Source organism: Eschrichtius robustus, chromosome 13 (genome assembly GCF_028021215.1).
Source record: "Eschrichtius robustus isolate mEscRob2 chromosome 13, mEscRob2.pri, whole genome shotgun sequence".
NCBI classification, from domain to species: Eukaryota; Metazoa; Chordata; class Mammalia; order Artiodactyla; family Eschrichtiidae; genus Eschrichtius; species Eschrichtius robustus.
Window position 1 is genome coordinate 75,889,688 of NC_090836.1, and position 27,752 is coordinate 75,917,439.

Below are 27,752 nucleotides of genomic sequence, written 5' to 3' on the forward strand. Positions count from 1 at the left end.
GATAAAGGGCAGGAAAGCAGTTATCAGTCAGACATTTTGGGGACCAGGAAAGGGGAGACAAGACACTAGCGTAGTGTTCTTAAGCAGTTGAGTCCTGGACTCGGGAAACGTGGTGTGGCTTCACTGTCACAATTCACTCTCTCCACCACCACACTTCAGTTGTTGAGACCTACTTCCCATCCCAAGTCCGTAACAGTGAGAAAGTGAAAGAGTTTAGATACTACAGACTACCCTTCTTGGAGGATTTGAAGCCAACTGAAAGAGCAGGCTTATGGTTAAAAGATTTAGAATCCTAGATAAATCAAAAACAGCCTAAAGTTGAATTTCTAACCTCGGATAACACAGGCGTCCCTGAGTTCACGTTTTAAATATTTTTGCATTTGTCTCAAGCTACTCACTAAGGTTATGCCTCAGACTAAATATTTATGATTTCAAAAGCAGCCTTACAGGAAAAAAAGAGTCTAAAAATATTATCTTCACTAAGATAAATGTTACCTTAAAGATTATAAAAATCAGCAAGCATCTTATTTTTACAGACTGGGAGGCTGGCTATTCACAAACCGTAAACATTAATGTAAAATGGTATTAAAACAGTAGTGAAATAATGGCTGTAGTAGTGAAATAATTTTATTTTAAAAATCATTAAAGCCTAATGTGCAGTAGGGTTACTCCCTTAGGCTAAATATTAAAACATTAAGAATTTTCACCAAGGGAAATACAGCTGGAGGACCAAATAATTCTTCAAGAAATATAAAACACCCTATTCTTTAGTTTCACAAATGTCAAGAAAAATGCTATTATCTCATTAGTGTGATAAATTTTCATTACAAATTATTTAGGAAATAAAAGGATGACTTTTTAGATTAATACTATGAAACTTTTTCCTGCTCATTTGGTATCTTCTGAACCTGACAGGTTTGTCAAATGAATGAATAACTCTGGCTATTAGCATTAATACATACCCGTTCAAAATGCATCAACCTTATAAAAATTCTTTCCTTTTTGCAAAGAGCACTCCATGCATATACACATAACTCCTGCCATATACAAAGTCTAACTATGTGTCTAACAAGAAATTGTAACAGTAGGTTTCAGATAGCCTAACTTTACAATTATGAATATTAGAAAAGAGCTATTGCCATTTGAATTAAGAAATGTTTGGAAAAAATTTTAAGAAACATTGTTTTCTGTTCAAAATTCAAAGTCAGTTTTGTTATATCCACTAACAGTTTTTGAATTATGCAGTTTTTGAATATTATATAGATCTAGCACAAGAAAAAAGAAAAATAGGAGAATATTTACTTTTTAAAGTACAGTGATTTAATTTAATGTATAAAGCCAACAGAATAATTGTTACTTCTGCCAGATGGTATTTTACATTTTGATAAAAAGATATATTCTTAATCATATATGTCAAGAAAAAGGGACAAGTTGTTAAACACTTCCAATTGGTCATTTAATTAAAAGGCACTACTGATACTGCCATAAATTTTTTTTGGTGATGTGGCCTAAGTATCCTTGGTGTCAATAAAATTTAATTTTCTCAAGTAAAAAAAAAACACCACTATGAAACTTTGAATAAACATACCGATCTTAAAAGTATTGAATAACGAAAACTTCTACCCAAAATATGCTATTAAAAACACCATTCTGGGATTTCCCTGGAGGTCCAGTGGTTAAGACTCCGCACATCCACCGCAGGGGACGCAGGTTCGATCCCTGGTCAGGGAACTAAGATCTCACATGCTGCGTGGCACGGCCAAAAAAAAAAAAAAAAAAAAAAATCTACTTAGTTTATCTTTCACTCTTCAGCTAGAGGAGGTCTGATTATAAGGAAAGCATGGATTATACATCTTAATCGGTGATTCTTTGCCTCAGTCTCTTCATAACCCAGGAAAGTTATGAAGAATCTTTAAGATCATCTCTGATGCATTTGATGTCAGAAAAGAACAACAACAAAGGAACACTTAAAATTTAAGCTTTTTAGGCACTGGGCCCTGACTCAGGTTATCAAGATGCTAGTACTACAGTAAAACCCAATAGCTACCAGCTTGGGGTTCTTGAGAAGGTCAGCCTTGGTGTAAACTCCTCACCATGTGACCAAGAGCAAGTTAGTTAAAAGTCTCTAAGCTTCAGTCTCTCCCTATGTAAAATGGCAGCAGCAGTACAGAGGGTTGTTAACAATATTTACATAATCCACATAAAGTGCTCAGCATATATCAGGTACTCCATTGATGTTAACTTATGATACGACAAGATTCCTTTTAATAGGTAAGGAGAGAGTGTCTGTATTTAATTACCTAAAAAGTAATTCGGAAGTTATGTGGTCCTTGTAACTCTGATTTAATTAAGAGAATTCTTAGGGAACTTACCGCATTGAACACCCCACCCAGATTTGGGTGGTACTGATTTGGAAACTAGTTTTCCTAGGACACAGTGCTGGTTAAGAAAGTTGTGCAAAGACTGATACCGTATAAACACATATTCATATTTCTTCCTTTAATTTCCTACTTTGGAACCATTAATATTATATCGTGTTCAATAATGACACTGAATTCAGAGAATAGAGATTAAACATGCCTACATTTAGTATATTCATCTGCAAGCTGAAGTATTTTTCTAACAAATAGGGAAAATGTTAAAGAAGTAGTTAAGACAGAAAGTACAAAAATAAGCTATCGAGAGTTTAAGAGACAAAATCATCTATCTATTGAAAGGAAGTTACATTATAAGGATAAAGATCATTTCCTTTTTGACATGTACTGATAAGAGAAGTACAGGAATACAACCATGACTCCCATTACAGCATGAAACATTCTTTATGGTATTTTTATAATGCTTATTCTAAAATAAAGACAATTTTTCAAGGATCTTTCAAAGATTGTTTTTAGTTCGGTGGTATAATTATGTTATTAAAAGGTATTTTTGGTCTACAAATGAGTGTAACAGTAATTTAAAAAGATACAGGTTGATATGGGGTTTGGACGTCGGAGTCTTAAGAGTGGAGTTCGTTAAAAGAACAAAGGCAGCTGTAACAATGACAGGAGCTCTCTAAAGACACAGGGAAGAAAAAATGTCAATAAGCAGAAACTTACAGAAACTTCCCTTTCTTATTCAGTTAATTTTACAAAGGGACTTAATTCAAAATTCAATCTTAATACATAATATATAAAATCAAACTTGACAAAGTAGAAAACATCTCTCATGTCATAAATATGGTACTTGTATATACTCATTAACTGAATAATTTTTACTGATGGAAAAATATGGTATTAATAATCATTTAAAGTTTTCTCAGTATTTCAACAAAGTTGCTAACTTATGTTAATAATTTATTATAAAAACCAGCTGAGGGCAATCTGATTAATTTTGTTACCATAACGTTCAGATAACTGCTATTGACAACTTTGCATTAGTTAATGAAAAAATAAGGTCTTCTATTTAATGTGAAAAACTAATCTTTTCTAAAACCCAAACATTACTCTCCCCTGGACTGCAAAAATTATCTCTTGTGCTACAAAGATTGAAGACAGTGGGTAAGGAGAGTAGGGACAATATACCCACTTTCATTCTGGGGGCAAGATCATGCATATTAGAACACTGATTCACTGTAACACAGCCATAACATTTCAAGTACATTACAGAATCTTCATCAATTAGATTTTTAAAATTTCAAGTAGAAAAAAAAAATTCCCAAATATGATGTTCGAATCAATTTAAATATTCAAAAAGTTCAGTCCCCATTCAGAAACAGATAAACAGTATATTTATTAAATGAGTTAAGACAAATAAACTTTACAAATAGACAAATAATAAAAGGCTCAGTGGCTAAAATAGATGGTAAGCATCATTGAAAGAAATCAACACCATCACGGTATCTCAGTTGGCTTACACGTGTAAAAAGAAATTTTCAAAGAGCAATTTCACAGAAATGAAGCCAGTTTTTTTTTTTTTTTTTTTTGCTTATAAACAAATCACCATTTCTTGGTTCAAAACTGACATCTGTTATGAAAATTACCATATCACATATTTATAAGATGACAAGGAGTAACTCATCTTCAAAGTGCAAGTAAGTCTATTTACAACCACAAAAAAGGCAATGATGAGGAGAAAAAGGTTTTTAAAAAATATACAAAGATTAAAAACATTTGGGATGCAAAATTAAACAATTTTTTGGTTAGAGGATAAAAGAGAAAACGTGATTGAATTACAGATGCTGATTTCAGCTATACATACTATATAATGGGATCCAGGATCTTTAACAGCTTGTTTGCATTTTTTTCTACTTACATAATAATGCTCTGGAAATTTCTGGTAGAAATTACAGTGTCTCAAAGAGAGAAATACACACTAAGCATGTCTTGCTGCTACTTCATGGATGTCATAAGACCCGTTTATTGATTAGAGTTGGTGTAAAAAGCCATTGCCTTGAGTTGAAAAATGAATACTGTAAAAGCTCAATACAAATCCTCCAAAGCACATGCACTTCTAAATCTTTTGGTAATTACATTCATATTTAAGCATAACCAAAATAAAAAAGAAAACTGAAAACATTTCCCTTTTCTCTATTCCCTATGCCTTGTAGGCTCTCCAGTTGATAGGGTAAATTTTTAGAGCTGAAAGGGTTCTTCAAGATAGTCTAGTCCACCACCCTCATTTAGGGTAAATGATTTCCCCAAGGTCATGCAGCACGTTAATGGCAAAATCAAGACTAGAAACCAGGTCCTGACTCCTAGCCTCATATGCTTTCCAGCATATCATGCTACCTCTTTTTACAGTATGATTTGCTATAAATACCTGATGAATAACGTACAGTTACAAATGCTGACAGAGACAATGTTTTTCTAAGTCTTGCAGAGGCTAACTGCAAAGGACTGATGGAGAGAAAAAGATTCTCCCCCACCCACCAAAAATATCAAGCACCATCAGCTAAATGTTTCTTTGCTGGGTCAGCACTCTCAGATGTTGTAGTAGTCCTCGTAAACTTTATGTCAGCCTGAGGATTGTATATCTGATGCAATCTGGGCCCTAACACAATGCCAGTTCCTAAAAGGTAAAGACAGGCAAAAAGGGGGAGAAGGTAGACAAAAGAAAAAAAGACTTAAAGACTCCAACTGGCTTAGAGACGGGCATTCCAGCATATGGTTAATTATTACATCTAAATATGTATATTTTTAGGACCTTTCCCACCTTTTCACATAATCTCATTTTACCTAATTTGTTATTTGGCCACTTAAGAATGAAAACAAATGTATCAAAGACAATGGTGGTCATTATTTTTTTTAAACTGTGAGACTATTTTAGACAAACTAAACTCTATGAAGAACATGTCAAACTGCAATGATTTCCTTAATTTGGTTCTATTAGACTGCCACCAAGGAATTAAAGGGGGTACTTCATGGGGCTGTTACCATCTTGAAATTTATTCCAATTGTGGTTAAAGAGAACAGACCGATGCACCATATATGTAGAATTGAGTAAAGAAGCTGAAATTTCTTTTTAAAAAAACATTGCTGTGTATTTATTTAATAAAAGGGCATATTTATTTATGTTTACAAACAAGTTTCAAAAACAAAAGGAAAACATGTATGCTTCTACTTATTAACCTTTTTCAAAATGCCAACAGCCCTCATGCTGTACGAAGGTTTCTAAGGATTTATTAAAAAAAATCAATACAGTTCACTCACAGTTCACCAAGACATCACTGAACTAACATGTTTAGACAAAAACAAAAAGGACTAAAGTTTTCTTGTAGTTTGATAGTTTGATTTAATTTGATTTGCCTGAAATAACAAAAGCATTTCAAGCATCTTTCATTATGTAGTTGATGTCCTGCATTAAACAATCTACTAAATTCTGAACAAAGGTTATTAGCAAGTTTTCAAAAATTTTAAAAATTAAACAGTTGTTTCAAAACCATTAAGTAGTAAATGTATTTAAGAAACTAATTAGGACAGATGCCATAACTTCATTAGAACACCACTGCTCATGTTTTTTTTGTTTTGTTTTGTTTGTTTTTTGTTGTTTTTTTAAACAAAGCATTAGTGTTATCTATTTGGCTATTAGTATTAGCAATTTATCTACAATATTTAACAAGGTAAATTGTAGGCAAAAATTCAGTACAGTTTCAATAGAAACACCCCCCCCCCTTTTTTTTCCTGAAAATACAGCAGTATTTGAAGGACTAATTTTTCTCTGCATCAGTTATAAGGAAGCTTCCCATCTATGAACAGGAACAAAAAAAGTATCTACAAACCTTGTAAACAGATCTGTATCATTTATAAACATAAATAATCCAAATTATTAACAGCCAACAGCAGAAATTAAAGCATCAATTCAATGATCCAGGGCTCTTTGCTTGCTTGCCCAGCTTTACTCCTCCCTCTCTCCCACCGAGGACTGAGATAAACTAAAGCTTTGCTAATACACTGTTCAGGACCATTCTTAGGTTCTACTGATGATCCACAGGTCAACTTAAGCTGAGTTACTGTTTCTGTCAGTTCATTTCTCCCGCCCCCCGAAAAGCACCCTCAGTCTGGCAGAAAGCTTTGCTTTTTTTTTTTTTTTAAAAAAATAAATCTACATTCGTACAAGTGTGTCTTCTGTTGAAGTCCAAAGACAAGAATACTATCTTGTCCGTCACAATGTGTGAAAAGACCCAGTTTCAATTTGTTTCTTTACAATGCAGCTAGTGTGTTAACATTCAGCTTACAATCAGAGTGATGTTTCCAAACTATGTAGTGGGCTTCCTGGGGATGAAGAGGTAGCGGACTTGTTCATTTCTATCGTAAGGTAAATCCCGCTGTCAACAGCATTGTTATTTTTGTTGGGAGAGGGCGGAGGACTGGAGTTACGTTTTGTAGGAGCATCATCTTCAGCATCAGTGTCATCAATAAGGGGGATGTGAGGCTCTGAATCTTCTATCCTAAACTCAGGATGTGTCATAAAGTTGTGAATGGAACTTCTTGATTCCGGTTTTTCTAACCCTTCGTATAAAGAACTACGAAATGCATTCACCACTCGAATCTGTAAACATCAGAAAACACAGAAAGATATCAGTACGCCACTAGCTTAATTTAAAAATGGTTCATTTATGAGTCTGAATCCACAAACAGCTAGGTATGAGTGAATCATATTTGCATGTAATGCAGTGGAACTTGCAATACACTGTAAAAAAAAATGAATATTTTAGTAGGACGCTACAGACCAACAAAACCACATACTCTAAGAATTAAGAGGTGTAGAATTCAAAGTAATACTAAGAAAATCTCATTGTCACTGGCTAAGAATTTAATAGCCATTTTATAGGATTTTTTTCCCTAGAAAAACAAAATCAACAGAAAACAAACATAAAAGTAACCATACACAGCTTTAGCTAATTTTTTTAAATGAAAAAAATTATAATTTTTGAAAACAATTCAAATAAGTTAAACAAAGTCAAGCACAGAGGGTTACTATTAATCATGCTAGGAATCAGGGTGTCACCGACTATGAAAAAGCCAAGCAAATATAAGCTGAATGTCACAATGAACTCACATCTACCCCACTACGCCCTTAATTAAAAAATAAAAAGACAAAACCCAAATAAATATCTATAAAATGCCATTAAACAGCTATAAATATTTGAGTATATGCCATTTGTCAGTCAAGGTTAGTGTTTTTCTCTATAATAATAAAACAAATAAATTTACATACTACACTTCATTGGAAAGAACAGATTTAAAACAAAACAACACAAAACAAAAAGCCCTCTGGGATCCTTCTGTGAAAAATTTCCCCAGGAGAAGACACAAAGTCTTCTAGCATTTTCACCCTTAAACATATAGCTCAACAATTCACCTTCCTTCTCAGAAGTACGCTGTATGGATGAAGACAGGTTAATGAATAATCGACTCAAATACATTCCCGCACATACTGACATTAGGTCTCATTAACCCAGTGCCGTGAAGAGTTAAAAAAAAAAAAAAAAAAGACAAAATCCAAATAGTTGGGCGTCTAGTATACATCAATTCAAACAGTGTTTGCTTTTGCTTTCTAACGAATCCTGTTTAGCAATGAAGACATCATTTACTCATAATGTTAAGAGAAGTAACTGATACTGATATTCCAAAAAAAGATCACTAAAGTCATCTCATAAGTCACTAAATTCACCTCGTAAGACAATGGCATGGAAAAAATTAATTTCTTCACAGGGATATTTGAATTTATTTTTTTGAAAATGCAGCAGTTTATGCCCACTTTTTACTGTATATATTTAAGGCATACAAGACTATTTGATATACATCTATACTATGAAATAATCACTACAATCAAGTTAATTAACATATTCACTACCTCACACAGTTATCATTTGTGTGTGTTGAGAACACTTGGGATTGTACCCTCCCAGCAAATTTCAAGTATACAATACAGTACAGTATTGTTACCTGTAGTCACCATGCTATACGTTAGATCTCCAGAACTTATTCATCTTGTATTACTGAAACGTTGTACCCTTTGACCAACATCTCCCAATTCCCCCTCCCTCTAGCCCCTGGTAACCACCATTCTACTCTGCTGGTATGAGTCTGACTATTCCAGATCCCCACTTCTAAGAATTTATCCAAAGGAATTGAAATCAAGATCTTGGAGCGATTCCTGCATTCCTATGTTCACTGCTGTCAGTGGCCAGTAGGCATAGAGAATACAAACTGGAGGACCAGCCAGCAAGTCTGGTGAGTGATGAGAGCTGCTCAAGATGACTCTAAAGTTGTTGCTTATTTGACTTGGTTGCTGGTATTGCGAATGGAGCTAGAGAAGCAGTTGAGATCTGTTTTGTTTTGACCAGTCTGGGTAGAGGGGAGTAGTGAAGAATCAAGGGGAAAATAAAAATCAATTTTTGAAACATGTTAAATTTGGGGAGCTGCAGAACAGCCAAGTGAAAATATCCAGAGCTCAGAAGAGAGGTATGGGTTTAAGTTAGAGATGTGGGAGTCAGCAAAGCTCTAGGAGGGCAAGCGTAAAGAGTTATAAGCAGGTGAGTGCAGTGAGTATATTTGTATAAACGATTACACTCACACCTGTGGCAGGTGAAATTAGATTCCTTTTTACCAAAGCTTTCCAGTTTTGCTAAGATTATTTCTCCTATCTGACAAAACGTATTAAGTTATCCTAGAACACCGAAGCTTGAAAGGATATTCGAGATAGTTTATTTCAACCACTTTACAAATAATGAAACTGAGCAACTGAGGACAGGTGGCTGCCTTGCTGGGTCACTATAAATTAGTGCCAGAATGTCTTAGAACCAAGCTTTCTGTACTCCCAACTCCAGGTTCTTTCAAGTCAATAAAAGAAGAGAACGTATGGACATCAGCTTTATAACTAACCTCAGTAGAAGAAGATACTTCCTAAGATTTAGGTCAGCACATTACAAGGACAGCTTAGAAATACTGCAAAGCAATACAATTTTCAATAAACAGTTCTCACATTAGGCACACACAATAACATCTAGATTAACTAGGGGCCACTGAGCCAGATTTGTTTTACTTTCTACTCATAGATAAGAAAGTACTCTCGATCTAAGGCGTGACACTGACCCAGTTTATACTTGCCCTCATCTGTTACCTTCTATAGGTAAAATTCTCACAGTACTGTAGTAATTCTGAGTAATTAAAAAGTGCCAACTGTGTGCATTATACTGTAGGTAGACAGAAAACTATTTTAATACCACAAAGAAATCAGTTTAAGCAGAAAATGATTACCCGTCTTTGACAATCCAAACCTTACTGTTTATCTAGTCTTTTAACTCAATTCTTTTAATAGCTGTTAAGACCTACTATGCACAAAACTATAGCTCCTAAAATTATTAGAATTAAGAAAAATTCAACAATCCCTATGTCAAGGAAATTTTTTAAACAGTAAATTATTGAGGAAAAAAAATCAGAGGCATGAATGAGGCACATATGGCAAACAAAAAATTGAAATGATTATTATGATCATAAAGTAATTTTAGGAAACTGAATATGTAAGCATTACATTAAACTTTAAGTAACAAATCAAATTAAGATCATGTACCCTGCTAAACCATCCATTTTCTTAAATATAATCCTAACTTTTGATAGTAGAAAATATTACTGCCCAAAACACTGTATGTAAGGAGACGGCTCTAAACTATGAGGCTACTTAATCAGTAGCTGATATATCTTACCTTCTACAACAGACTGCCCATTTCTGAAATTTGTATTCATCACTACCTTTATTATGTGCACCATAAAGAATTTCAATGGTAAAGTAAAAGATACTTGGCAAAAGGGAATAAAATTCGAGGTTGCTTTTCAAAGCTGTGTACTTGCATATCAAATTTTCTCAAAGTGAGACTCACCTGTGTAATATGTAATGTTTTAATTACCTGGAATAGGGGTTGGAAAACGTTTTCTGTAAAGGGCCAGATAGCAAATATTTCAGGTTTAGTGAGCCATACGGTCCCTGATGCAGCTACTCAACTCTGCCTTTGTAGTGTAGAACTACCAGACAGTAATTAAATGAATGAGCATGGCTATGTTCCAGTTAAAAACAGGCAACAGGCCAGATATGGCCCATAGGCTATGGTTTGCCAATCCTTTATCTGGAAGGCCAAATTTTCTCTCAATCTCTCCTTCCCGGGAAGCCGTAACTATTGATTTAGCAAAAGAATTTACTAACCGTGAAGACTGATATTAGAAGGATACACTTTATAAAGAAAAACTATAGAAAGTTTCCTCTTCAGATTTTTAAAAGATCTGACTAATAAGTGAGGGAAAAAAGACGCCCTCTCCAGAGATGTTACAAGCCTAGTATATGACAAAGTTGAAATGGATTATAATTTCTTCATTTAGCACAGCAAAGACTCCAGATGGTTACCAGAGAGGATAGTGGGGGAGGGGGGAGGGATAAATTAGGAGGTTGGGATTAACATATACACACGGCTATATATAAAATAGAAAACCATAAGGACCTACTGTATAGCACAGGGAACTCTATTCAATATCTTATAATAACCTATAATGGAAAAGAATCTGAAAAATATATATATGTATAACTGAATCACTTTGCTGTACACTTGAAGTTAACACAACATTGTAAATTAACTATACTTCAGTAAATAAAAAAGGTTAAAAAAAAAAAAGAGTCAAAGAAGTTTGACAAACACAGATATTTCTAAGATTATTCTATATTAGGGCAGGAAACCAATGAGGAATTTACACCTTTCATTAAATGTATTAACACCATTACCCTCACTACATGTGCCCAGCAACTCACAGGTTTCATATATAGTTGTGCATCAGAAAAGAGCACAAAGCACATCACCTGAAGCAGGTGTGGGTGGCTATGTCTTCAAACAGAGTTTGTGCTTGATTTGATATTTAATATAAAGCCTGGAATACAATTATACAGAGAAATACAATAAATATGATACACCTAAGGTCATGTGATACCACTCCAAGTGAAAGAAGTCAATTACTTAAAATTTTCTGAAGTAAAAATAAACAGAATATATACCACCTAGGAGATAAACTTGTCAAAAAAAGTTTAACATAAAGCTAATCAAGAGGAAACAACCAAATCCAGAATGCAGGACACTTTATAAGACAATTTGCCTGGATTTTTTTAAAAAGTCAATATTACAAAAAATATAGAGAAAATGGATCCAGGTTACAGGAGACTGAAGAGTCATAACACACGATATTGAATGTCTTTCCTTCGATCCTGGATCAAAAAAGCTATAAAGGACATTCTGGGGGCAACTGGAGAAATCTGAATATGGACTGTATATTAGATAAAATGGTATCAAAGACAGATTTCTTGGACGTGATTATATAGTATGATTATATAGGAGAGCACATAGTGAAGTATTTAGAGATGGCATTTATGATATCTGCTACTTACTTTCAAATGGCTCAAAAAAAAGTATATATTAATATTATATAGATAAAGCAGACATCATAAAATATTAGGAAGTGGTAAATCCAGGTGAAGATTATTCATGTATTAATCTTTCAACTTGTCTGTCAGTTTGAAATTTTTCAAATTTAAAGTTTTGAGGGGAGGGATTAAGTCTCAGTTTGGCTCCTTCCTGTGGGATATAAACAGATGCTTACTTTCCATTCTAGCCTCATCAACTCCTTACATTCCATTACTCTTTTAGTATCAAACTATGTCAGTTGAGGTCTGCTTTCCTCAACCGACAAATTCTGTCAGGTCAGCTTGGGAATCATTTCCTTTCGGTAATTTTTCCTGACTTCTCAGGGTGGGTGAAGGACCCTGTTATAACATTCTCTGTTTCATTACCATGTAGAAATCCCCAACTCCTTGTTTGCTTCCCTTACTAGATGACAAGATCTGGAGGTTCTAGCAGCCTTGGCATATGGTAGGCCTTCCACTGTTTATGAAATACAACTAAATGAACACTAATAGTAGGAGATGAAGGGATGAGTGGTAATATGTCCTCGAAAGCCAGGAATAATGTGAAATCCATAGGAGGGAGGCATGCAACTGACACCAGCCATCCCAGGAGTAAGGCCAGGCAATTTGCATACACCATTTCATTCAGGTAGGTAGTACCACAGTAATTTCCAAAAGGAAGATTCCTATCTGTCCACGTATGTAAATTTAACATCCTGTCTAAATGTTACAGGGTCAGCTTGTCTTTACAGCACTTGTCTGCTCTTTGCTCTACATCATGCTGCCTCTGCTTATCAGCCATGGACAAGTCATTTAAACTCCAAGTCAGTTTTCACACCTATAAAATGGGGATAGTTCCTGTTCTGCCTGTTTTGCAACACTGTCAAAAATAACAAATGAAAATTACTTAAGCAAAGAGTGAACAGATAGGCTCTGTGTAAACAGCATTGTTTTCTCCTCACAATTCATCCTCTCCCCAGCTTCCCAAGGTTCCTCTAGTCCTTAGTTGGCTAAAGACCAAATGGAAAAGACAGGTTTCTGGCCAAATCAGGTATCTTAGCTGACTTCAAGGGTAGGCATGAGGAATGGGTGGGTTTGTATCTTTAATGACTCTACTATACTAAGAATCCACCATGGACTCAAGACACTAATTCAGAGTAAGAACGATATAGGTTATAAGACTTCTGGAGAGTTTACTAAAAACCTTTTACTAAAAGTCATTTACTAAAAACCTGAAAGAAAATCTGTCATTCTAGTCAATTAATGAAAATTATGACCTGTAATAATTCATCAATATAAATCACATGATCATCTTTCAACAGAAGCAGAAAAGCACTTGACAAAATTCAACATCCATTTATGATAAAAGCTCTTAACAAAACAGGTATAGAGGGAACATACATCAACATAATGAAGGGACAAACCCAGAGCTAACATCATACTTAACAGCGAAAAGCTGAAAGCTTTTCCTCTAAGGTCAGGAACAAGACAAGGATGTTCACTCTTGTCACTTTTATTCAACATAGTACTGGAAGTCTTAACTAGAGCAATTAGGCAAGAAAAAGAAACAAAAGGCATCCAAATTGGAAAGGAAGACATAAACCTGTCACTGTCTGCAGATGATATTATATATAGAAAACCTTAAACACTCCATCAAAAATCTGTCAGAACTAATAAACGAATTCAGTAAAGTTGCAAGATACAAAATCAATATGCAAAAATCTGTTATATTTCTTTACACTAATAACCTATTTGAAAGGGAAATTAAGAAAGCGATCCCGGACTTCTCTGGTAGCACAGTGGTTAAGAATCCGCCGGCCAGTGCAGGGGACACAGGTTCAAGCCCTGGGCTGGGAAGATCCCACATGCTGCGGAGCAACTAAGCCTGTGTGCCACAACTACTGAGCCTGCGCTCTAGAGCCCGTGAGCCACAACTACTGAGCCCGTGTGCCCCAACTACTGAAGCCCGCACGCCTAGAGCTCAAGTTCCGCAACAAGAGAAGCCACCGCAATGAGAAGCCTGTGCACTGCAAGGAAGAGTAGCCCCCGCTCACTGCAACTAGAGAAAAGCCCGTGCGCAGCAACGAAGACCCAACGCAGTCAAAAATAAATAAATTAAAAAAAAAAAGAAAACAATCTCATTTACAACTGTATCAAAAAAATAAAAAAATATCTAAGAATAAATTTAACCAAGGAGGTGAAAGACCTGTATATTGAAAACTACAAGACATTAATGAAAGAAACTAAAGATGACACAAATAAATGAAAAGATACTCCATGTTCACAGACTGGAAGAATTCATATTGTTAAAATGCCCATATTACCCAAAGCAATACAGATTCAGTGAAATCCCTATCAAAATTCCAATGCCATTTTTCAAAGAAATAGAACAAACAATCCTAAAATTTGTATGGAACCACAAAAGACCCCAAATAGTCAAGGCAATCTTGAGAAATAAGAACAAAGCTGGAGGCTCCCCGATTTCAACTATATTACAAAGATATAGTAATTAAAACTGTATGGTACTGGTATGAGTTTGCGTAAAAATGGACATATAGATCAATGGAACAGAACAGAGACCCTAGAAATAAACCCATGTATATATGGTCAATTAATTGACAATAAAGGAGTCAAGAATATACAATGGGGAAAGACAGTCTCTTAAATAGATGGTGTTAGGAAAATTGGACAGCCATATGCAAAAGAATGAAACTGTACCACTATTATCTCACACCACACAAAAATGAACTCAGAATTGATTATAAAGACTTTAACGTTAGGCCTGAAACCATAAAACTCCTAGAAAAAAACACAGATGGTAAGTAAGCTCCTTGACATAGATGATGATTTTTTGAATCTGACACCAAAAGCAAGAAAAGCAAAATTAAACAAGTGGGATTACATCAAACTAAAAAGCTTCTACACATTAGAGAAAACTATGAACAAAATGAAAAGGCAACCTAAAGAATGGGAGAAAATATTAGCAAATCATATATCTGATATAGGGCCAATATCCAAAATATACAAAAAACCTGTACAACTTGATAGCAAGAAAACCAAACAATCCAATTAAAATATGGTCAAAAGATCCAAACAGACATTTTTCCAAAACCTATCGACAAATGGCCAATAGGTACATGAAAAGATGCTCAATATCACTAATCATCAGGGAAATGCAAATCAAAACCCACAATGAGATATTACCTCACATCTGATAGAATGAAACAGAAACAACCTAAGTGTCCACTGATGAATGAATGGATACAGTATGGTGTACACACACACACACACACACAGAGGAACATTATTTAACCATAAAAAAGGAAATCTTGATATTTGTGAAAACACAGATGAACCCTGAAGGCATTATTATCCTAAGTGAAATAAGTCAGACAGAGAAAGACAAATACCGTATGATCTCTCTTATACGTGGAATCTAAAAAAAATGAAACCCAAACCAAGCTCATAGATACAAAAAACAAATTGGTTGCTGCAAGAGGTGGGAGGTGGGCAGTGGTGTGAGAAATGAGTAAACTTAAAAAAAAAAAAGACAAAACTGAAAAAAAATTAAAAGAAATGCACTTTCCCTACTTCTTTGGAAAACTTAATAGAACATTTTCTTATCTAGGAAGCAATCCTAAATTAAATTGATTATATAAATGAAAAAAACCCACATAAATACCAAAGAACTTTGAAGCTTATACAGGGATGCAGTCTCAAAACAAAACAAAATAAATTAAAAATTCACAGCAAGGCCACAAAGTCCAAGCTAAGAAGGCAAACACCTGGCTATATGCTCAGAACTTTCCTTCAGGGTACTAACTTACTTTACAAACTGAACAAGATACAAGTCAGAATGCTTAAGTTCATTTTTAGCTTTAAAAATGCAATTTCTTGGTTCTGTTAGATCAGTTTCAAATCACATGCTTTTGGGAATCATGCAGTATGGAACATGTTTAAAGGCATATACTCAAAAATGTATAGTCGTTTCACAAATTCTAAGCTACAATTTTATTCCCCATATTAACTATCAGAGTTAGCATAGAGACAAGGTCACAGATTTCATGTCTGATCTTTGGTTGCAATTGTTCCACCTGTTATCTAACCCTCTAAGAAATAAAACAACCACAACGACAACACTTTTGAGGTCTCAATCCACTTTACGAAAAGAAAGCTTTATGAAAAGCCTGAACAATGAATTTAAACATTAAGGAGAAAATGAGAAACGTTAGGTGTGTGAAGTAGGAAATGTTAATTTCATGCACTTAGGAACACACACTCACACCCCACAGTAGTAGAAGCAGTAGAAGAGGAAAACACTACATGTGTAGGGGTAGAAATATTTGTTACATCATGATGCTGGCTGGCGATGGAGGGTTGCCGCCTTAGAGCCCCCTGAATGGAACTTCCACTCTGGAAAGCATTCACTACATCCATCTGCAAGGAATCAGAGATTGTGACAGCTTGCTCAGCAAGAGAGAGAGAGAGAACAAGAGAAAGGACCATTCCATCTATCAACATATAAAAAGTAAAGAAAAAGGCACTTTTTACAGAGCAGATAAATAGGCAAGAGTAGCATTTGGAGATGAAGGGGGGGGAAAAAAGCTAGGAAAAAAGGAGCTTAGGGGCATATAGACACATTCTTTCATGGTCAGTTAAAACTTTCACTCATTCCAGGCACCAGTACTATTTTTCAAAAGAATAAGTTTTGTGGGTTGGGGCGGCTAGAAAGGAAGCAAAGGAGCACATTCAAACCTCCTCCCCAGGTGCAAAGCCCTCGGCTCCCGCTCCCATCGTCTCTCCTACCTCTCCACCAGACCCATACCTGCGTTTGGATTCTGTTCAGACCTCTAAACCACAAGATCTGGCCACGCCGCAACTCCCGCTCAGCGTGATCAATCTCTTCCACGTCCTCTGCTAACTCCTCCTCAGGTATTTCTTCCTTTTGTGTTCCATGACCAGCTTCTTTTAGGAATTTTAAACGGCTAGTTGGAATTGTTGAAATAAGCTACAACACAGGGGAAAGAACTTAGAAACAAATCATATCAAACTACAATTAAACCGATCAACTTTAATACAAAAAAGGTATGGAAAGTTGCAAGTATAGCCAACTATCTTTACCAATGAAGCAATGAGATCCTGTCCATCAGAGGCTTTCTTTCTCAGAACAAAAAATATTCTTCTCTTAGCTACACAAAAGATTTAAGTTTGAAGGCTAAAAAGTTTTCCTGAATGGAAATAACCTGATTACATTTTCATATTTTATTGAGGACATTCAAGACAGTAAATTATACAACCATGCTTTGATATATACATATTTCCTTAAACTCATATTAATGATATTTATTTCAAATAAAATGAAAATAGGTGATCTTATATGATGCAAAAGAAGTTTACATTTCATTAGTGCTCTAAGAATTCAATGAGAAAAAAACATACCAAAATTCAGAAAATCTTCAAGGCTGAGCTGAAAATAGCTTTTGTTTATTGAATGTATTTATTTTCAAAAAGTACAACTATTTAAAATTGGATTAATACTGATTGAGAATGACACCAAACAGGAACAGATGCCCGAGAAGACATAAAAAATACCAAAATACCAATATGTATGAACTTATAGGTGTTCACAGCCATTCCTTAAGGAAGCTGGGAGAAACAGGCATGCGGTCAGAATCAGAACTGCTCAGAGAACTTGTAGTCCAACCACCTCATTTTAGAGATGAAACAGGTTCAGAGACACTGGAAGTGACTTGTTCATGGAGTGACTAAGACCCTAGGTTTCCTGACCAACAAAATCAGTGCTTTCTACCATCGCACACTTAAAATCAATAGACGACGTCAATCAAAGACAGTAACTGATGCCTGTTAGGCATGTACACTGTACTGAATTTCCTCTTCCTGAAATTAGCCAGATTTTGGGGGAGGTTGTAGGGTTTGGTTTTGCCTGGGAGGGAACATTATAAAGTAACTAGAACGGTAATAAAAAAAAAACAACTGTGGGCCCAGCATGGATCCTGCTTAAAGAAGATCTCAATGAAAGAGGTCTTTATAATGAGTAAGAAGAGAAACCTCAGAACCTAGAAACACAATTAAGAAAAAGGTGAGATAAAAGGCACATAAAGACTGAGTTAAGGTTAAGTACAATCTGAATATTCAGTCTGACTGACTTGCAAAATGACAGTAAATTAGCTCACACCAGTTACACACCATAACATAGGCTAGTTTTCATTTATGAAAATGTTGGTACAGATTCTATCAGTTTTATAGTGATGGTAATGGATTTAAAATGAACAGCACACACACCGCTACCACTTATCTTTTAAAAAATAATGACATATATCTGCAAGTCAGCTACCCATAGTGAAGATTAAGGATATCTAATTTTTCAGGCATTGTATTTTATACATACACTGTTGAAGCCATTTGATCCAAATAATCTAAAATGTCATTTTGTGGCCTATTTTTCCAGATACCAGTATTTTTATAGAAACATTCTTCACATCAAATGAAACTCAAGATTTTTCCAATGCTACACTTGTATTAAATTACATAACAAAATGATAAAAAGTCTAAAGTATATAATATTTTTATTAAAATATTAAATCTGAAAATGCAAAAGTAGGTCACAGAGCAAAAGATACAGATATCAGCATTCTAACCAGTTATAAATGCATCAACTTAATAACAGTTGTAAAACTTGTTCTTAAAAACAGAATGAAAACTACTTAGAATCAAGTTATAGAACTGATTAAAGAATACACACACTAGAAATTTTTTTTAAAAATCACTGTAGGTTTGAACAAAAAATGATGAGATTTTTTTACCTGGCCCCAGAGTAACGTTCCCATTCCTAGGAATATTGACCATAGCCACTGTTCTATTGAAAGTTCTGAACAACTGAAAGGTTTTCCACCAAACTGCACAATTATTATCTAGAGGAATAATCAAGAATAAATTTATTTAGTGAAGTTGTTGACTTATACTCTGGCCCATGCTCCTTATCTCATTGTGGACTTGTAATGAACAGACCAGTAGCTGGTCCACAGACCACACTTTGAGTAGCACGAAGGCATTGAAGAATGACACCCTACCATCAACTGTTTTGGGTATATCAACCTATGCGAGGAACTAAGTTTTATCAGACTTGCTTGATAGAGAGACAGGCAGTTACATTTTTGCAATCCCCATATATTAAAAACAGATAAAATAAACCTAACTTTAATAGTAAGTAAAAACTAAAATTTTAGCATGTCATGAACAATGATTTTTTTATAAAATACTTCCAGAAACTACACAGCAAGTAAGCAACACTTCCCCTAAAGTTTATAGAAGTTGAAAGCTAAAACAGAAACAGTCTGCACAGAAATAATTAAGTCTAGGGTTTTGGTTTCGGTGTCCACAGTACACAAGGTATAGACTGAATAAACTTCAAAATTCTTAGACCTTCATTCTGAAACTAGCACCATCCTGTTTGATTCTATTGTTGAAAAGCTCACCTTTTAAGTTTAAATCTTACTGTGTTTACTCACTTCCTGGTGTGGTCATGCACCATATTCACTTACCTGCTTTGATTCCAGATTCTGCTAATAACAACCATTTACATAGAGGAGTACCACAGAATCCAAGATGATACAAAAACATAGGTGTAGTATATAATTATATAAAATTTACCATATGCAAAGTGATGCTTAGGTTTTGTCCTTAGAATGACCTTTATAAAAATGGGAAAATTCGGTCCTTTCTATTTCATCCCAACCCCACTTCTCACACCGCATTCTCCCACTCCTCTTCTACTTTGTTTTGACAATATTACAAAATGGAAAACTGGCACATACCAGGTCTGGATGAGGCCATTCAGAATCACATGGATTTTAACATATTCATTTCAAAACCTTTTATTTTTTAATAATGAACTCAACTGTACAAATACAACTACTATTAATTGCTAGAAGCAATTAAGGGATCACTCTAGCTGGACTAAAAAGTGGTTGACTGTAAGACTGGCCTTAAATAACATAAAAATTACAACAGTTTTCATAATAACAATGTAGAATAATCAGAATCACAGTGAGTGTGAAGTATCACAGCCACAGAACCAGTAGTGCAATTAAAGTAGTATTAGTTTAATGTACTCATTCACACGTAGAATTTCAGGATGGGGCAAATTTTCACTCGAGTTCTTTTGATGTCATCAAGGCAATACACAGAAGGCCCACACATTGCAGTCAAGTAATTTCTGGAACAAGCCACCTGTTCACCTAAGATCTCCACATAATAATCATACTTGAAACCATCTTTTACAATTACCCACCTGTACCACAAATGTGCCTAAAACAATTGTGCAGAAGATGGCATTATTAAAGATTCCTTCAAACACATTTCTTTCACCATGAATTTTCCGAGCATTTATTTCGTTGAAAAGTTGCATCAGTACAAAGGTATTAAAAACAATAGTATAATGTTCCGATGGAGGAGCATGCAAAGGAGCATTTCTTCCACTATCAATATCAAAAAACTTTTCTCCTGAAAGAATGAAAAATTACCATTTTGTAATTATCATACAAAATAATTTAACATTTCAAGGAAGTATGCAATAAAACCTAGTCAGACCTTTCTTTGCTCTCAAACGGCAGCACAGAAAGAGTTGGAAGGGACCTGGGATTCTCTAGTACAACCCTCTTTTATTTTATACAGGAGGAAACGGAAGCTCCCAAAACTACGGTGACATGTTCAGGATCACATATCTAAGTTAGTGGTAAAGCCAAGGACAAGAAATTAGGACTCTTTTTACTCCCCCACTGCCCCAATCTATCACACTGCCTCTCAAAATGTACTAAGGATCCACTGATAAACAGAAGAAATTAAAGATAAATGGGGAGTCAGAAAGAAAATAACTTATATTCTTGAAAAATCTGTAACATTAAAACCATCTGGGATACCAGCTTGGAACAGAAACAACTGAAACTTTATCAGGCATTAAATTCTTACCAGCAAACAAGAGTGTAAAGACTACTACAAGCTGATAGAATGCATGACCCAAAATATTCTTCATCATTGTGCGTGAGATGAGAGGCTTATTTCTACCATAAGGCTTCCGAAGCAGGAGAGACTCAGTGGGGGGTTCAGTTGCCAGAGCCAGGGAAGCGAGCGTATCCATTATGAGATTTACCCACAGCATCTGCACAGCCTTAAGCGGTGAATCCTAGAAAAGACAGGTTTCTTAATAGACATTTACAACTATTCAGGGACTCCGCAATTCTCAGGAAGCTGTTTCTATTTAAAAACTTAACAGAACAGGATTACATTTTTATATGAATTAACCTAAAATACTAAGCTTCAACTTATTTAAATATTTAAGTACTTTAAAAAGGCAGATTATACACATCTTTGCTCTAAAATAAACAAGTTTTAATGAATAAATTGTCAACCTACTTGAGTAATACAGGCGCCCGTGAAAGCCACAATCACTGCTACTACATTAACAGTAAGCTGGAACTGAAGGAATTTTGAGATGCTATCATAGACATTTCGTCCCCACATAACTGCTTTAACAATGCTTGTAAAGTTGTCATCTGTGAGAATAATATCAGATGCTTCTTTAGCTACGTCAGTGCCAGCGATACCCTATTAAAGAAAATTTCTGTGAATTAGACTGAATGTTTAAAATATAACCTTTAAATATTTGAAAGGATAATATATATTTTATAAACAAAAATTTACCATTATACTTAATAATTATTGACTTAAATTTACCATAAAAGGGGGTAATATAGTTAGTCTAAGATATTGTACTATCTCTCAGAAAGACATTCTATCTCAGCAGAAATCGAACATAATGAATGAGGCATTGACAATAATGTTCAAATTGAGTTTAAAAAAACAAAAAGAGGAATGGACACAGGCACTACCCAAGTTCCTTCCAAAGGCACTACCCAAGTTCCTTCCAAAAGCCACACTAAAAGATTTTTTTTTTTTTAATTAAAAAATAAAAACTTACAAAGTCAAAAAGTTAGTGGGAAAAGAGACACTGCAAAAACATCTTAAGAGGCTGGAAAGCAGATAACCAAGTAGGAAGAAACTCAGCAGACTCCAGAAAGCTGAATCCTAAATCAACAGTAGGAGAGCAGAGTAGCAGCCTTTCTGCACTACAGGACTCTCTTATGTAAGGCTCAGGACTCGGCAGCACCAGGCAGCACTGGAGGTAGGGGTGAAGGCGTGAAAAAGAACAGGAGGATTCTTAAAGTCTACCAAAGACGCTGAAGCAGTACTTAGAGGGCCCAAACTAAGAATAACAATGTCCCTCAACAGTGGAATGGGATGGATTAATAAGTTGTGGACTGGTAAAAAAGAGTGAACTACAGCTATATACAATAACACAGATGAATCTCACATGAAAAATGATGAATAAAGGAAGATGGACTCAGAATAATACATGATATATGATTCTTATGTACGAAGTTCAAAACCAGACAAAAGGAATCTTCAGAATACTGGTTATCTCTGCAGAGAGACACGGCCGTAATTAGAAGGGAGTGTGGTTGAGGCATCTGGGGGCATAGGTCATATTCTATTTCTTGCCTTGCATAGAACAGGTCTGTTTACTTGTGATAATCCATTCAGTGTTTACTTATGACACAGACACTTTCCTGTATGTGTGTTATATTTTAATAACAAAATTAAAAGAAAAGGCAGCTAGAGCCTCCGAGTCCCTTCCCACATCCACGCAACCAGGAAGTCTGCCACTTCCTCTAACCTGGCAGAAGACTGCCTGCTAATTTACTAGGGAGGGTATAACAGAGAACGTTTAGACTGAAGGATACCAAGTGCTGCTGAGTATAGGAGGTGCTATATTGAAAAAAAGGGGTTAAGAGTAACTCTGTTTAATGAATGTAGAGACCACTACCCTCCTTTTTCTACTTGTTTCCCAGAATACCAGTATTCAGGATTGCCCTCTAGGCAGCACATTTGAAAATTCTTTCCTGAAAATCTGACCATCATAGGAGAAGAGACCTAAAAATACTGAAAATTCAAGGTACCCTAAGGAAGTGAAATGGCCAAGCCAGATCACTTTACTGGGAAGCTTCTGGTCAATAAATCCCACTTAGAGGCCTAAGGCTTTCCAGCTTTTCAGCTTTCTACTGGTAAAATATGCAGAGACAACCAAGAATCACTTTGACATCTGAAGAAAGCACTAACCTGAAAGACAGAGACTAAACCAAAAGGCATGTGGAGACACAAACACTACACAGAGATAAAAGCTGATTTTTATTAAAAAAAATCAAATCCTTAGAAAGGCAAAAGGTCAGCAATGAAACAAGAACAAGAACTCAGAGATCCAAAAACAACTCTTGGAAATTAAATATATGATCACAGAAATGAAAAAACAACAGAAGTTGAGGAAATATTCCTGCAAGATGACAAAGGTATGGTAGACAGGAAAAAAGAGACAAGATAATAAGGTAAGTCCAAGAGGTTCAAAAATCAGAGGGGACTATCCCACAAAGAAGAGACACTGGAGAAGACATAAGACGAGTATAAGAAAATTTCACAAAATTGAAGAAAATGAGTTTTCATAGTAAAAAGTTGCCCTAAGACAAACCATCACGACATTTCAGAGGACTGAGAACAAAGGAAAGACTTATATACCTCCAAAAAGTGTGCGTGTGGCAGGGGGGAAGGAGGTTCAAAATTCAAAATGGTATGTAATAACAATGGAGGTACAAATTCAAAATTCTGAGTGAAAATTATTGTCAGCCTAGATTTTTATACCAAGTCAGACTAAGTATCAAGGAGGATTCTTTGAGGAGAGAATAGAGATTTCAGTCATAAAAGTTATGAAAAAGTTTAACTCTCATGAACCCTTTTTCTCAGGGATCTATTGGAGGAGATGGCTTTACTACATGAGAGAGTAAACCAAAAAAGACACTGACATCAAATTCAGGAAATTCAAAATCTAACGTAAGAGAGAGGAAAAGGAAATTCTTAGGTATGGAGAAAGAAGAGACAGCTGTGTAGCAGGCTTAGCAAACAGTCCAGATTGAAGCACTTCAGAAGATCTGGGAGAGGGATCTCTAAGAAGGCAAAACTGGTAAAAGTACCTGATGTCTCTGACGTAATGAAAGGAGTGATGAATTAGTATTAAGTACATAAAAAAACTAAGAAAATAGATAGATAAATAATTTAAAGATTAAAAAGTGAATTGAAAAAGAAAATGTATAGGGAATACAAAAAGCTGTGCAAGGAAGTAAAAGTAATTATAACAGACCACATGGCTCAGCTTGGAACAGCATTTCTAATCACAATAAGGACGGTATATTGACTGACCTCTAACTCTGATGGAAGAGTAACAGGATAGGTAGTGTGCATGAATGCATACAGGTGTCTGTGTGCCTGTGAAAGTGCTAAATCCTTATCTTCCTTAATGAAGAGTCATTAACAAATGCTTTATATTAAAACAATAAAAAACCTATGGGGGCTTCCCTGGTGGCGCAGTGGTTGAGAGTCTGCCTGCCGATGCAGGGGACACGGGTTCGGGCCCTGGTCTGGGAAGATCCCACATGCCGCGGAGCTGCTGGGCCCGTGAGCCACAACTACTGAGCCTGCGCGTCTGGAGCCTGTGCTCCGCAACAAGAGACGCCGCGACAGTGAGAGGCCCGCGCACCGCGATGAAGAGTGGCCCCCGCTTGCCGCGGCTGGAGGAGGCCCTCGCGTGGAAGTGAAGACCCAACACAGCCAAAAAATAAATAAATAAATAAAATTAAAAAAAAAAACCTATGAACTGGGAGATTGGGATTGACATATATACACTATTGATACTATGTATAAAATAGATAACTAGTGAGAACCTACTGTATAACACGGGGAACTCTACTCAGTGCTCTGTGGTGACCTAAATGGGAAGGAAATCCAAAAAAGAGTGGATATATGTATACATATAGCTGATTCACTTTTCTGTACAGTAGAAACTAACACAACATTGTAAAGCACTATACTCCAATAAAAATTAATTTAAAAATATAAAAAAATTAAAAAACCCTTGTAATCATGCCATTTAGGTACACGGAGGCAAACAACTAAGGAAAACAAACAGTGAAAATAGTTGGTTTTCTTTAGTCAAAAAATTAGCTGGAAGAAATGATATGTGGTAGGGGACATAGTTATTAAGTCTTATAGAACTGTTTGACTTTTTAAATGCTATGCAATATTGTTTTGATAAACACAAAGTCCAAAACAAGTTTTTCTCAAAATACTCCATGAAGGAGCAATCTTAATTTAAAATTTTAGTCTCTAACTCCTAATCTGTATACTTTACTTTTTTTTTTTTTTTCTCTTTTTTTCGGCTGCACTGTGCCGCTTGTGGCATCTTAGTTCCCCGACCAGGGACTGAACCGGAGCCCTCGGCAGTGAAAGCACGGAGTCCTAACCACTGGCCCGCCAGGGAATACCAGGGAATTCCCTGTATACTTTACTTTGAATGTGCAACATATTTAACACATCTAAACCCAACAGGTTTCCTTGCCTCTAATCATCCTCCATCTTTTGCAAATGCAAATCTCACACTCCCTTGTTCAAAATCTTTCAAAATTTAAAAAGCTACTTTAAGATGTTAATTGGTGTCCAAATAAAAACTAGTTCCATAGTGAAACAAGTTTGGGAAACTCTCCATCAAAAAACGATAAAACAGCTTTTTATAAGCTTCTTAGAGCTGTATGCTAGCATGCATTGTGAGTCTCCAGATTTGTTCTACTGCATGAGAAGTCTGCTTGGGAAGTGCTCATCTACAGGATACAAGAACAAATTCCTCATCTTCATATTCAAGGCCCTTCTGATCGTCACATTCCAGTACCCACCAACACCACACCCTCTTCTAGTGAAGTTAAACTACTTGCAATTCTCGGAGGGTCTCTTGGCAGTACTTTTCTCCCTCTCTCCATTCAAATGGCACCTCTTTCAGAAAACTTTCCCCAGTCTCTACAGGCAGAGTCAAGGACTTCCTTGAGGCACTCCCTGTGCAGTGTTTAGTCCTTCACTGGCTGCCACCGTGCTTCAATGATTTACTTCCTTGTGTGCTGAACCTTTAGGAGGCAGCAACTACTCACCTGTAATGTTTCTGGCCCAGAATACTGAAAACAGCTTCTTAATGTTTGGAGGAGAAACAAATTATTATTAACCCAAAGTCTAAAAACACTTTAAATTAAATGAAGATATTTTAATTACCTTAGGGAAGATTTTACTACCACAGATGCATATTTGGTTACAGAAATACATCATGGCATTCAGTGTATGATGACAGAAATATCTGTACATGTGTGGTTAACTGAATTTTGGTAAGAATAATGCAATATAATTTAAAAAATAATGTAATCATATTTTAAACACAGCATGGAAGCTTGCTATCTAAAGGAATTCTAAAAGGAGTGGCTAAACAGGGGAAAATGCCAGGCCTCTTTGCAATGTACTCACATTAAAGTCCCTTTAATTTATTGTTGTAAATTTTATCTTAATGTTGAATTTACTAAATGTAAGTGTGTGTGTGTGTATACATACACACACACACACCTATACATATAAACAGAGAGACAGAGAACAGAGTGTTTTAAAATGCTATTTCTGCCTGAAAAATAAGACACAGGTTTAAAAAGAAATAATCAATAGCAATTTCTTGGGCTTCCCTGGTGGCGCAGTGGTTAAGAATCCGCCTGCCAACGCAGGGGACACGGGTTCGAGCCCTGGTCCGGGAAGATCCTACATGCCGCGGAGCAACTAAGCCGGTGCGCCAAAACTACTGAGCCTGTGCTCTAGAGCCCGCGAGCCACAACTACTGAGCTCGTGAGCCACAACTACTGAAGCCCGCGCGCCTAGAGCCCGTGCTCCGCAACAAGAGAAGCCACCGCAGTGAGAAGCACGCGCACCACATCAAAGAGTAGCCCCTGCTCGCTCCAACTAGAGAAAGCCTGCAGACAGCAACAAAGACCCAACACAGACAAAAATAAATAAAATAAAATAAATAATAAATTTTAAAAAAGAGACACTTCATCTCTCACACACACACACACAAAAGCAATTTCTTGTGGGTATCTAATAAAAGCCCAAGACAAATAATTTCATCTTTCAGTTTTAAAATATGAAATTGAAGAACTGAACAAATATACAAAGTATATTCAAGCTTGAGCAAGACTGCTTTCAAGTCCAAGCCACTACGCACTTATTTTTTCTCTGTGCATTTAAAATAAATTTAGATTTTTTTTGACATGCTACCTTTAAAAAAAAAAAAGTGGTAAAATGGACCTAAAACTTTCAAGGCTTAAAAATCAAACAAACAGAGCAGCTGCTGTACTGTGTTTTTGTTTGAATTACTATATTTACCTGCATTTATTTAAAGCCCTTAGTATCTGCCTTAAACAGCTAAGTTTTAGGAAGAAAGTTTGTTGTTTTTTTTTTTTAATATTAAAATGCATTGTATATAAATACCTTCCTGGTCAGCTGTCCAGATGAAAGCAGAAGTAAGAATCCTGCCAAATGCTCAAGAGCAGCAATGAGTGATCCCGTGTTTCTAAAATGAACGATCCTGTTTTGCTTACAGCCAAAGGAAAAGCCCTTAAATATTCCTTATCCCTTCAGCTTCTTCTCCCAGCTCTCCAGAAGTTCTCACCAATGCACTGCTTACCATAATAAGTTTGGGATAGGGCAGGGTGGGAATCTTTGGGTTCACAGCTATTGGTTGAGGGTACTTTACCCATATCATTTCCTTCTTCCATCTCCCTCACTCTTGTTAAAAGGCAGCTACCATGGTGGTGGTTCTGCTAAACCCCTATTTTAGTAGCAAAATACCA

The 27,752-nt window shown here is 35.7% G+C and overlaps 1 protein-coding gene across 2 annotated transcripts in view; it reads right to left on the reverse strand.

Moving 5' to 3' along the window:
- Positions 1-6,257: 6,257 nt before the first annotated feature.
- Positions 6,258-27,752, reverse strand: part of ATP2B1 (ATPase plasma membrane Ca2+ transporting 1) — a 128,784-nt gene continuing 107,289 nt past the window's right edge. For both annotated transcript variants that reach the window (XM_068562111.1, XM_068562112.1), the window contains exons 16-21: positions 21,352-21,543; positions 20,908-21,121; positions 20,231-20,442; positions 18,744-18,851; positions 16,745-16,927; positions 6,258-7,026 (exon numbers count right to left, since the gene is read on the reverse strand). In XM_068562111.1, the coding sequence (XP_068418212.1) occupies positions 6,715-7,026; positions 16,745-16,927; positions 18,744-18,851; positions 20,231-20,442; positions 20,908-21,121; positions 21,352-21,543 (1,221 nt within the window). In that variant the 3' untranslated portion in view covers positions 6,258-6,714. The remainder of the gene's footprint in view (positions 7,027-16,744; positions 16,928-18,743; positions 18,852-20,230; positions 20,443-20,907; positions 21,122-21,351; positions 21,544-27,752) is intronic.